This window comes from Lutjanus erythropterus, chromosome 6 (assembly GCF_056507025.1).
Source record: "Lutjanus erythropterus isolate fLutEry1 chromosome 6, fLutEry1.hap2, whole genome shotgun sequence".
Taxonomy (NCBI): domain Eukaryota; kingdom Metazoa; phylum Chordata; class Actinopteri; order Lutjaniformes; family Lutjanidae; genus Lutjanus; species Lutjanus erythropterus.
This window is the reverse complement of record NC_139322.1, coordinates 57,501-70,515: the sequence shown is the minus strand read 5'-3', so window position 1 is coordinate 70,515 and position 13,015 is coordinate 57,501. Positions and strand designations below refer to the sequence as shown.

The 13,015-nt window shown below is 47.8% G+C and overlaps 1 protein-coding gene across 1 annotated transcript in view; it reads right to left on the bottom strand.

The window, feature by feature from the left end:
- Positions 1-7,115: 7,115 nt before the first annotated feature.
- Positions 7,116-13,015, bottom strand: part of grm6a (glutamate receptor, metabotropic 6a) — a 39,726-nt gene continuing 33,826 nt past the window's right edge. The window contains exons 14-15 of the mRNA XM_084720097.1: positions 7,633-7,773; positions 7,116-7,511 (exon numbers count right to left, since the gene is read on the bottom strand). Coding sequence (XP_084576223.1) covers positions 7,422-7,511; positions 7,633-7,773 — 231 coding nt within the window. The 3' untranslated portion in view covers positions 7,116-7,421. The remainder of the gene's footprint in view (positions 7,512-7,632; positions 7,774-13,015) is intronic.

Sequence of the window (13,015 nt, the reverse complement as noted above, 5' to 3'; positions counted from 1 at the left end):
ACACACACTCACACACACACACACACACACACACACACACACACACACACACACAGACACACACACACACACACACACAGACACACACACACACACACACACACACACTCTCACACACACACACAGACACACACACACACACACACACAGACGTGTCGTCAGTTTAACAGTTTTATTCAGTGCAGAAACAGCGACTCACACCAAAAGTATAAATACACACAATAAATATATAAACATATTTACAGGATGTGGTCAAAAGTATGTGGACATTTACTTCACTTAATTAAACCTTCAAATTTCTCCTTTATTTAGTCTTTAAAGTGAAATATTTGATAAATGAATTAAAGACGTATCAGAAATGAATCACCTAAACATCCAATCACTCCATTAATGGATCAGTGCACATTAATTGAATGATTATCACCCATAAGAATCCATTAAAATCACTAAAGATTATTAATCATAATTTATTTATTGATCTTCATTTCTCATTTGAATTGTTTTTGTAAAAAAATTTAAAAAGTTTATTGACAGATATAAACCAAGAGATGACTTCAGTGGTACTTAATGATTAAGTTAAGGAAGTCAGGTTGCTGTTTAAAACACTGGTGTCCAACCAGAGGTCGGGGGTCCCTGAGGGGTCCAACAAAAAATCTGAGGGGTAAAAAGACGATAAAAAGAAAAACACATATGAAACTGTCACCTGTTCATTGACTCCAGAAATCACTTCAACCAATGAGAAACAAATCAACTGTATTGATCATTATTGATAATGATCATTGATCATTATCAATAATGATCAATAACAGTTATTAAACGGAACATACTGGTGAAGACTAGACCAGGTGTGTCCACATACTTTTGTCCACACAGTGTTAAAAATGTGATGTGCCTCTTCAGAGGAGCATCGACTGGAAATAAAGATGGAAACCAGGACAGTGAGTCCAGAACATCTCAGTCGCCCCCTGGTGGCTGGCTGCAGTATAGCTCATAAGCCCCGCCCCTTCCGTGTTAGCAGATGGGACATGGTTCAAATTAAAACAAGTAACGTCCTATAAATGTTTCTGTCATGTTGGATCATTTTTATCACGCTGATGTTTGTTCAGTGTTTTTGTTTCTCATCAGTTTGGTTTTAATTAGTTATGTGATAAAAAGGAGGTTTTGTGTTGTGATTGACAGCTGAGCTCTGTGTGGGCGGGGCCTTGATACAGTGGCTCCACCCTCTGACCATTACTGCTCAGACTCTGGTTCCAAATGACGCCACCAGAACAAGATGGCGGCGCTCGGATCACAGAAGTTTTGGACTCATTTTGTTCAAAAGGGAGGAAGAGGAGACACGTCGGCCATCTTTGTTTACTGTGGTTTAAACAGAACTACCTTCTTCTTTTTCTCAACATCAGACATGTTTCTTCTTCTACTGATTTAATATGAAACTGTTTGTTCTCAGAAGGTTTTCAGTCATTAAAACTCAGATATATTTATTTATTATGCAGAACCAGGACTTTTATTTTAAAAGAACTTGGAATAAAGTTTTTGATCTGATTTAAATCCTGGCCGAATATAATACTTTATAGCACTGAAACATTTTACTCTGAAAGTCACTTCCTATTCCCATGGTTTGGCGATCATCACCGCATCACATTGAAAACAGACGTGAGTGTTGAATTAAAGTGTGAAGTGGCCCTTTAAAGTGAGTGCAGCTGATCTCAGACAGAAACACAAACCGTAACAGACGTCTGGAATTTCATCATCATCACCTGAAAAATTCATTCCTGTCTGAACGAGACGACGCTTCATCAACCGACCGACCAATAAATAAATGAACAAACAAATTAATAAATGAATGAAGGAAGGAAAATGTTTCAACAGTTGACAAAAAGGTCCAAAAACATGTGGAGCACGCGGACGTACGTCTACTGAATAATGTTTCAACTGATAAGATTGTTGCTGCTGAGTCACATGACACAACTACCAAAACAAGAGCCTGTTCAGAATATACACGGAATGGTCCTTTAACAGTCAGCTCATGGTTCACCTGTCCTCCAGGTGAGTCTCAGTCTGTCTCAGGCCTCTGAGACTTCACAGTGTTTCAGGTTCTGCGGGTTCTGCGGGTTCTGCAGGTTCTGCGGGGTCGGGCTGGTGGATGACCTCAGGTGAGTCTGACTGTCTCCTGTCCAACAGGTGTCTCCTGCTGGACCAGTTTGACCAGTTGAGCTGAAAGTCAGGAAAATGTTTTCTGGGTTTTATTGTGAAAACAAACAGGAAGTCCTCAGTTCAGTTCAGATCGGAACAATAACTAATCAAAAACAAGCTGATCTGCTGATGGATGATTCAAAGTTCCCGTGGTTAACCCTTTAACTGCTGATTAACCAATCAAACGTACTGATGCCTGTATGAAGTGATGTCATCAGTAAGATTCATGTGATTGGCTGAAATAATGTCACATTATCAATCAAACATTTAACTCATTTAATGATATGGAACTCTGACTCAGTTATTAGTGACATCATGTTATCATTGTTCAAACTTTTCAAAATAATAGTTTGTGTTTCCTGCAGTACCAGATTATGCACTGTAACCATGACAACCAAGATGCTAGTTTTTGTTTGGCTGCATATTAACAACATTGGACACCTGAATATCTGAGCTTCACCTGAATGCACTGTTCTGTTGTCATGGTGACAGCTCCTGCTGAGGACTTCCTGTTTGAGCCACAAAAGCTCCTGATTTTCACAATAAAAACCCAGTGAATAGTTTTATTATGACATGACTGTGTGTGTGTGTGTGTGTGTGTGTGTGTGTGTGTTTGGGAGGGACGATGTGAGCCTCATGATGATGATGATGATGATGATGTCATCAGGGCAGGAACTGGTCTGCAGTGACCTGAGGAGAGAGAACAGAAGCTGATCAGCTGTTCATCGATCACATCTTATAAATAATGTAAACAACAACATAAAGTCAGAATATCAGCAGGTTATTTAAACAAAATCACAGTCAGATCATTTCTTTCATATCTTTAAAGTCATAGTTCACCCAAAATGAACTTTCCCTCAGTGTCTCCTCCTCCTCTGATGTGAGGATGATGAAGATCATAAAACTCCTGGAGCTTCAGCAGAAAACTGAACTGCAGATAAAATCCAGAACAGCTGAAGTGACCAGTTTAAAAAAAAAAAAAAATCATACAAAAAACCCACAAAATGCTGTTTGTGTTCTGTGATCCAAGTGTCTGTAAGCCGCGACATTAAAAACGGACTCATTTCCAGCATGTTTTTAGTCTAAATGCAGCCTGTCAGACCTGAAGCAGGTTCACAGCTGTGACTCGACGTCTCTGCTATAAAAACTCGTCATCAATCATAAACTGTAAAAACTCGTCATCAATCATAAACTGTAAAAACTCGTCATCAATCATAAACTGTAAAAACTCGTCATCAATCATAAACTGTAAAAACTCGTCATCAATCATAAACTGTAAAAACTCGTCATCAATCATAAACTGTAAAAACTCGTAAGATGAGAAAACTCAGCGTGTCGCAGCAGATTTCTGAGTTTTGAGCCCAAATCAAATTCTCAAGTTTTTTCTTCTGTAGATAAACTTAAAGCTTTGAATTTTAGAAATTCAAATCATTGAATTTAAAAAAGGTATGGAGTAAATTAATGTTAAAATTTTTATATTTTGAATTAAAACTGTTTAGTTTTTCAGGGACTGAAAAGACAAATCAGGTTCACAGCTCACTAAAACATTTTCTGTTAGTTTCTAAAACTCAAAGATTCAAGATTATCTAAAGAAGAAAAGTCAATTATCTCAAGTAAAGATTATATGTCAGCAAAACTTTTTAAAGTTTATTTCAAAGTTTATTTGAGTTCGCCTCTAAACTCAAAAATCTATTCCAGCATGTACTTTGATATTTTGAGTTTTGTAAAGTTTCCGTGACACTGGTCGTAATTTGCAGTTAAAGAGTTAAATCAGTCAGAATGCAGCAGCTTATTTATTTATTTATTTATTTATTTATTTATTTATTTATTCACCTCATATTTCCTGTTTGTTGATCTTTATTATGAAAATCTGACCTGTTTATAATATGACAGAAATAAAAACAGGAAGTCATTGACTGGTGTTTCTGCCTAAAGACCCTCTGACTCTGCTGTCTGTAACATGTGAGACCAGATCAGGTGACACATCAGGTGTTTCCTGTTTGAGAGCTGAGATCTGATTGACTGACAGACTGTATTGATCAGACAGGATATTGAAAATTATTGGATATGTGAAGCTCCTCGGCTCCTTGGCTCCTCGGCTCCTCAGCAGCGGCTCCTCGGCTCCTCGGCTCCTCGGCTCCTCAGCTCCTCAGTCCTCAGCAGCGGCTCCTCGGCTCCTCGGCTCCTTGGCTCCTCGGCTCCTTGGCTCCTCGGCTCCTCAGCAGCAGCTCCTCGGCTCCTCAGCTCCTCGGCTCCTCAGCTCCTCAGTCCTCAGCAGCGGCTCCTCGGCTCCTCGGCTCCTTGGCTCCTCGGCTCCTTGGCTCCTCGGCTCCTCAGCTCCTCAGCTCCTCGGCTCCTCGGGTCCTCGGCAGCAGCTCCTCGGCTCCTCGGCTCCTCGGCTCCTCAGCTCCTCAGCTCCTCGGCAGCAGCTCCTCAGCTCCTTGTCTCCTCGGCTCCTCGGCTCCTCGGCTCCTCGGCAGCAGCTCCTCAGCTCCTCAGCTCCTCAGCAGCAGCTCCTCGGCTCCTCGGCTCCTCGGCAGCAGCTCCTCGGCTCCTCAGCTCCTCAGCTCCTCGGCTCCTCGTCTCCTCGGCTCCTCAGCAGCAGCTCCTCGGCTCCTCAGCAGCAGCTCCTCGGCTCCTCAGCTCCTCGGCTCCTCGGCTCCTCGGCTCCTCAACTCCTCGGCTCCTCGGCTCCTAGGCTCCTCGGCTCCTCGGCAGCAGCTCCTCGGCTCCTCGGCTCCTCAGCTCCTCGGCTCCTCGGCAGCAGCTCCTCGGCTCCTCGGCTCCTCGGCAGCAGCTCCTCGGCTCCTCGGCAGCAGCTCCTCAGCTCCTCGGCTCCTCAGCTCCTCGGCTCCTCAGCAGCAGCTCCTCGGCTCCTCAGCAGCAGCTCCTCGGCTCCTCGGCTCCTCGGCTCCTCGGCAGCAGCTCCTCAGCTCCTCGGCTCCTCGGCTCCTCGGCAGCAGCTCCTCGGCAGCAGCTCCTCGGCTCCTCGGCTCCTCGTCTCCTCGGCTCCTCGGCAGCAGCTCCTCAGCTCCTCGGCTCCTCGGCTCCTCGTCTCCTCAGCTCCTCAGCTCCTCGGCTCCTCGGCTCCTCGGCTCCTCAGCAGCAGCTCCTCGGCTCCTCGTCTCCTCGTCTCCTCGGCTCCTCGGCTCCTCGGCTCCTCAGCAGCAGCTCCTCGGCTCCTCGGCTCCTCGGCTCCTCAGCTCCTCGGCTCCTAGGCTCCTCGGCTCCTCAGCAGCAGCTCCTCGGCTCCTCGGCTCCTCGGCTTCTCCGCTCCTCAGCTCCTCGGCTCCTCGGCTCCTCGGCTCCTCGTCTCCTCAGCTCCTCAGTCCTCAGCAGCGGCTCCTCGGCTCCTCGGCTCCTCAGCAGCGGCTCCTCGGCTCCTCGGCTCCTCGGCTCCTCGGCAGCAGCTCCTCGGCTCCTCGGCTCCTCGGCTCCTCGGCTCCTCAGCAGCAGCTCCTCGGCTCCTCGGCTCCTCGGCTCCTCAGCTCCTAGGTTCCTCAGCTCCTCAGCAGCAGCTCCTCGGCTCCTCGTCTCCTCGTCTCCTCGGCTCCTCGGCTCCTCGGCTCCTCAGCAGCAGCTCCTCGGCTCCTCGGCTCCTCCGCTCCTCAGCTCCTCGGCTCCTCGGCTCCTCGGCTCCTTGTCTCCTCAGCTCCTCGGCTCCTCGGCTCCTCGGCTCCTCGGCTCCTCGTCTCCTCAGCAGCAGCTCCTCGGCTCCTCGGCTCCTCGGCTCCTCGTCTCCTCGGCTCCTCGGCTCCTCGTCTCCTCGGCTCCTCGGCTCCTCGCTCCTCGGCTCCTCGGCTCCTCGTCTCCTCGTCTCCTCGGCTCCTCGGCTCCTCGGCTCCTCGGCTCCTCGGCTCCTCGGCTCCTCGGCTCCTCGTCTCCTCGGCTCCTCGGCTCCTCGCTCCTCGGCTCCTCGTCTCCTCAGCTCCTCGGCTCCTCGGCTCCTCGGCTCCTCGGCTCCTCAGCAGCAGCTCCTAGGCTCCTCGGCTCCTCGGCTCCTCGGCAGCAGCTCCTCGGCTCCTCGTCTCCTCGGCTCCTCGGCTCCTCGGCTCCTCGGCTCCTCAGCAGCAGCTCCTCAGCTCCTCGGCTCCTCGGCTCCTCGGCTCCTCGGCTCCTCGGCTCCTCGGCTCCTCAGCTCCTCGGCTCCTCGGCTCCTCGGCAGCAGCTCAGATGTGAACATGAATGTTTCAGCAGAAATCTTGTGAAATATTCAGCAGCTCCTCGTCTCCTCGTCTCCTCGGCTCCTCGGCTCCTCGGCTCCTCGGCTCCTCGCTCCTCGGCTCCTCGTCTCCTCGGCTCCTCGGCTCCTCGCTCCTCGGCTCCTCGTCTCCTCGGCTCCTCGGCTCCTCGGCTCCTCGTCTCCTCGGCTCCTCGGCTCCTCGCTCCTCGGCTCCTCGTCTCCTCGGCTCCTCGGCTCCTCGGCTCCTCGGCTCCTCGGCTCCTCAGCAGCAGCTCCTAGGCTCCTCGGCTCCTCGGCTCCTCGGCTCCTCTGCTCCTCGGCTCCTCGGCTCCTCCGCTCCTCGGCTCCTCGGCTCCTCGGCTCCTCGGCTCCTCGGCAGCAGCTCAGATGTGAACATGAATGTTTCAGCAGAAATCTTGTGAAATATTCAGCAGCTCTTCCAGAAATATCTGAAGCAGCTTCCACACGTCAGGAACCATCTTCATCCTCTTCAACACACACGTTGTCTCCACCCACCCACGCCATAAGGACAAAACTCCACCCCCTTTGTGTCGACCATCATCACACTGAGTAGATAAGACAAGAACTCATACATCTATTCATCCTCCAGCTGTTTGCTCCCAGTGCATCCTGGGAAATATAGTCTCTCCTGCGGTCTGGTTCTTCAGAGTGCAGAGAACAGTCAGGTGGTAGCCGTGACAACAGAGCTCTGACATTTCATAAAAAGATGCTCCTGGTCAACAATTTCTGTCATTTCATGACACAAACAACTAATCGATTATAGGAGAAAATGACAGATTGATCGATGATGAAAAAAAGATTTGGAAAAACTGATCAAAGGTTGAAAAACCAGTTCAAACATGTTAAACTGATTTTTCAACGACTGTAAAACTTTTCAACTGACAAGATTGTGACAGGATTGATTAATCAGTGAATCAAGAAAATGATCAACAGATTAATCAAAACACAAGGTAAAGTGAATATTACAGCAGTGTTGAATTGTGGGTACTGTAGTATGTACTGTCGGTACCTGAAATCTGTAGTATTACTGTGATCTGTCAGGTTCAATCTTTGTCTCTCCGTTCTGTTTCTCATTTAACGATTTTTGAGACAATCTGGCAGCCTGGACAACAGCCTGCAAGACAGAGAGACGGAAACTATCAGGCAGCTCTGAGAGACAGAGGCAGACAGGACAGCAGGTAGGACAGCAGGTAGGACAGCAGGTAGGACAGCAGGTAGAGACGCCGCGTTCAGACCTTGAAGCTTCTCTTTCTCTTCTGGACGTTCTGCTCAGGGTGAAAAATGATGACATAAACCTTCGGCATGTAGAGCATCCCGAGAGACACGAACGCACTGAGGGACATTGAGACGGTGAGAGTGGCCGTCTGGATGAACATCTGTGGAGAGAGACAGAGACATTCGTTGAGAGAGAACCTCCACTAGAACTTGTTCATGTTTCCAGAACAGTTTGTGACTCTGCTGAGTACTCGAAGGATTTCTACAACCGACTGTTTGGACGTCCTCATGGACCACTAGAAGCTATGAGAGAACCCCAAGAACAGCTACAGTCTTCCAAGAACCTCTTCAATGATACAAGAACCAACATAAAGGTTCCTTCACATGACATGAAATTTGCTCTTCGCTCACCGCCTGGTAGAGCGCCGAGGCGCCGAGCGGACGTGGAGGAGCTCAGGTATACGTCATCAACAAGTGCGAGCTATTCACCGTTGCTAGGCAACACAAAACGGTACTTGTCACTCCGGAAAGAAAAAGGACGAGGAGGAAAAAGCAGACTCCTGTTCTGCAGAAACTAACCACAGCTGTGTAACAACATGATAGGATTTACTGTCGCTGAGCTGAAGGACAGTTTATATCTGTGAAGCACTGATCCTCACTGTGTCTGTCTGGAATAACACACACACAGCTAAGCTAACGTTAGCATTGTAGCTCGTAAACTCTGCCCAATCACAAGCCTGGTAGCTCGATCTGACTGCTGACGTTTCACCCAGTAATCCTCTTCCTGTCGAGATCGTGGTGTGATTTTAATGTTTTACAGTTCGAGGAACTCAGAAACACACAGAAAGAGTTTTTCTTCCATTTCCTCTCCCTCTCTGTTCGTATCTGTCGCTTTTGGCTACGTCACAATCAGCTGTTATCTCATTGGTTGCGCTTTGAAAGGTCAGCGGCGAACGAGGTCAAAGTTCAAATAATTTGAACTTTGGGCGCAGCGGTGAGCGGCAGATCCGAGCGGTGCACCACGCTGAGGGTACGCCACCGCTCTCTCCATAGGAAACAGTGGGACAGCCAGCGTGAAGCGTTCTTACCGCTGGTCATGTGTGGAGACCTGAAGACATTTAGAACCTCCTCACTAATGACCAAAATTTTTCTAAGGGAGAATCACCAACCCAAGGTTCCTGCAGAACATCCTTGATGACCACTAGAACATCCTTGTTGACCACTAGAACATCCTTGATGACCACTAAAATCTCCTCAATGACCTCTAGATCCTTCTTGATGAGCAATTGCAACCTGCTACAGAACCATGAGATCCACCTGACTAAGTCCTAGAACCTTGGAAAAAGTACTGTGTACTGGAAACAGTGGCACTGCAGTGGTGATTTTTTTTAAGGATGGTTTATTTTTGTCGTACGGTAATCTGGTTGAGCGATTTGATTTGGTAGGAAAAGTATTTACAGATAAGAAGTTGTATTATGTCAAAGTCCTACAGTCCATCTGATAACATAATTATAAAATATCTGAAATAACCCTGGAAAATCACAAAGGCCTCACAGTTCTATAAAGTAATTAATTCCCTCCTGTGTGATGTGTCTTTCAATATGAAACTGATTTGGCAACGAGATCTCAGGGAAGAAATCGAAGATATCAAATGGTCTAAAATCTTGTCTGGACGTGGTAAATATGTGAAAGAAGCGAGGAGGAAGCTCACACAATATAAGGTATTACACAGATACTATTACACACCTCTGCGACTTTACAGAATGAAACTGTTAAATCCGATACCTGTTGGAAATGGTTTGGTTGGTTTTTCTCGTATATGGGAATGTAGTTTGATCAGACCAGTCTGGATCAAAGTGTTGGATATTCTAAGTCGTTGGTTTGGCTCAGAAATCCCCTTAAGTCCAATGTTGTGTTTACTGGGGAACCGGTCGCAGATACTGAACGTATCCAAGTCTGCCTTTTCTGTTATTATTGTTGGTTTAATAACTGCTGACGAGTTATCCGAAGACACTGGAAGACAACAAAGACCCCAGAATTGAAAGAATGGACCAGTGCAATGGTGGAAACAGCATCTTATGAGAGGATGCTCAGTCGTATTAATGGTGATCAGGAGAAAAGAGTGTCTCACATTAAAACAGAAGAAAAGTCATGAACTGTCCCTGCAGAACGATGTGTAGGAACATACATTCAACATGTTTTTGTTTGTAAGTTTGTTCCCCGCATTTTTCTCCTAGACTTATCTGTATTATTTACTTAATTATTTATTTATTTACTTTTTTTTTTTTTTTTCATGGATTGGATCCCACCTCCATATTATAATACATATATATATATATATTTATTATTATTATATATATGTGTATGTGTGTATGTGTATGTGTATATTTGCCTTCTATCCTTGTAAGACCAGAAATTAAGATATGTATGTCATGTACCAGGCCTTCCAAATTAATAAAAACTTGAATTATAAAAAGTCCTAGAACCTCCTCAATGATGACATGAAACATTTAAAGAACCCGTAGACCCAAAATCAATGGTTGACTAGAGCTGAAAATATTTTGATAATCAATTAATTGTTTTGAGTGATTTTTACGTCCAAATTCTCAGTTTCAAATTCAGTTTCTTAAATGTCGTCATCTTGGACTTTGATCAACATTTTCTGACATTTTATTGACAGATTATTGTGGAGCACATAGACGTATGTACGGACAGTGGACAGTGGACAGTGGACAGTGGACTGCAGACAGTGGACAGCGGACAGTGGACAGCAGACAGCGGACAGCGGACAGTGGACAGTGGACAGCAGACAGCGGACAGCGGACAGCAGACAGCAGACAGCGGACAGCGGACAGCGGACAGCAGACAGCGGACAGTGGACAGTGGACAGCAGACAGTGGACAGCAGACAGTGGACTGCAGACAGCGGACAGTGGACAGTGGACAGTGGACAGCAGACAGCAGACAGTGGACAGCAGACAGTGGACTGCAGACAGCGGACAGTGGACAGCAGACAGCGGACAGTGGACAGCAGACAGCAGACAGTGGACAGCAGACAGTGGACTGCAGACAGCGGACAGTGGACAGTGGACAGCAGACAGCAGACAGTGGACAGCGGACAGTGGACAGCAGACAGTGGACAGCGGACAGCAGACAGTGGACAGTGGACAGCAGACAGCAGACAGTGGACAGCAGACAGCGGACAGTGGACAGTGGACAGCAGACAGTGGACAGCAGACAGCAGACAGTGGACAGCAGACAGCAGACAGTGGACAGCGAACAGTGGACAGTGGACAGCAGACAGCAGACAGTGGACAGCGGACAGTGGACAGTGGACAGCAGACAACAGACAGTGGACAGCAGACAGTGGACAGCAGACAGTGGACAGCAGACAGCAGACAGTGGACAGCAGACAGCGGACAGTGGACAGTGGACAGCAGACAGTGGACAGCAGACAGCAGACAGCGGACAGTGGACAGTGGACAGCAGACAGCAGACAGTGGACAGCAGACAGTGGACAGCAGACAGTGGACAGCAGACAGCAGACAGTGGACAGCAGACAGCAGACAGTGGACAGCAGACAGCGGACAGTGGACAGTGGACAGCAGACAGTGGACAGCAGACAGCAGACAGCGGACAGTGGACAGTGGACAGTGGACAGTGGACAGCAGACAGCAGACAGCGGACAGTGGACAGTGGACAGCAGACAGTGGACAGCAGACAGCAGACAGTGGACAGTGGACAGTGGACAGCGGACAGCGGACAGTGGACAGTGGACAGTGGACAGCGGACAGCGGACAGTGGACAGCGGACAGCGGACAGTGGACAGTGGACAGCAGACAGCGGACAGCAGACAGCAGACAGTGGACAGCAGACAGCAGACAGCGGACAGCGAACAGTGGACAGTGGACAGCAGACAGCAGACAGTGGACAGCGGACAGTGGACAGTGGACAGCAGACAACAGACAGTGGACAGCAGACAGTGGACAGCAGACAGTGGACAGCAGACAGCGGACAGTGGACAGCAGACAGCGGACAGTGGACAGTGGACAGCAGACAGTGGACAGCAGACAGCAGACAGCGGACAGTGGACAGTGGACAGCAGACAGCAGACAGTGGACAGCAGACAGTGGACAGCAGACAGCAGACAGTGGACAGCAGACAGCGGACAGTGGACAGTGGACAGCAGACAGTGGACAGCAGACAGCGGACAGCGGACAGTGGACAGTGGACAGTGGACAGTGGACAGCGGACAGCAGACAGTGGACAGTGGACAGTGGACAGTGGACAGCGGACAGTGGACAGTGGACAGTGGACAGTGGACAGCGGACAGCAGACAGTGGACAGTGGACAGTGGACAGTGGACAGCGGACAGCAGACAGTGGACAGTGGACAGGGCCTAAAAGTCTTGATCATGTCTCCACAGGAACCATGTTCTGTTGAGTTCCCAGCAGAAACAGACGTGTGTGCAGATAATCAGCTTTGTATCTTTAAATGCTTCAGATGACGGTGTTTCTCTTTTGTTTCCATTCATATGAATCTGTTTCTGTCCAACGTCCAGATTAATGTGTTGTTGGACGTGTTTGCGTGTGACGCAGCTCTTCTCCATGTTATTTCTGTCTATATTGTCTCTGTTTATCTGCTGATTGAAGCTCTTTGTAACTTTGGTTTGAACAAAGTTATTATTGTATAATGGCGTCCATCCTGTGTCGGTTTATAATCTGTATAATCCAGCTGTTCCACTTTGTGTCTAATTCTGCTGCTGCATTAAAGACTCGTCCCTCCCTGAACTCACACTGAACCACAAACAGTGAAAGCAGCTTTAGTTTGGACCCGTTTCTGTGTCACATCATCACAGTTTGTTCTGTTCTGCTCACAGGAAACATCTTTATACTGCTGGTACTGCTGAACCACGTCAGCCAATCAGGAGCTTTATACTGCTGATGTGGCTGCATCACACTCTCCGCACACTCGGCTACATCAGCCAATCAGGAGCTTCTACAAAAATTATGTGCTTCCACTGTGAACTAATCTGTCGATTATTTTCCCCATTAATAAGTTAATTAATTCTGAAAAATAATCATTCAAACATGTGAACAGAATCTATTTAAGTAACAATTATTTTCATCATTGATAAGTCAGTTGATCATTTTCTATTAGTTGTTTGGTTCATTAGGATCAGCTGGTCCTGGTCTGTCCTGTTTTGTCCTAGTCTTAGCTGGTCCTGGTCCTGGTCTGTCCTGTTTTGTCCTAGTCTTAGCTGGTCCTGGTCTGTCCTGTTTTGTCCTAGTCTTAGCTGGTCCTGGTCTGTCCTGTTTTATCCTAGTCTTAGCTGGTCCTGGTCTGTCCTGTTTTGTCCTAGTCTTAGCTGGTCCTGGTCTGTCCTGTTTTGTCCTAGTCTTAG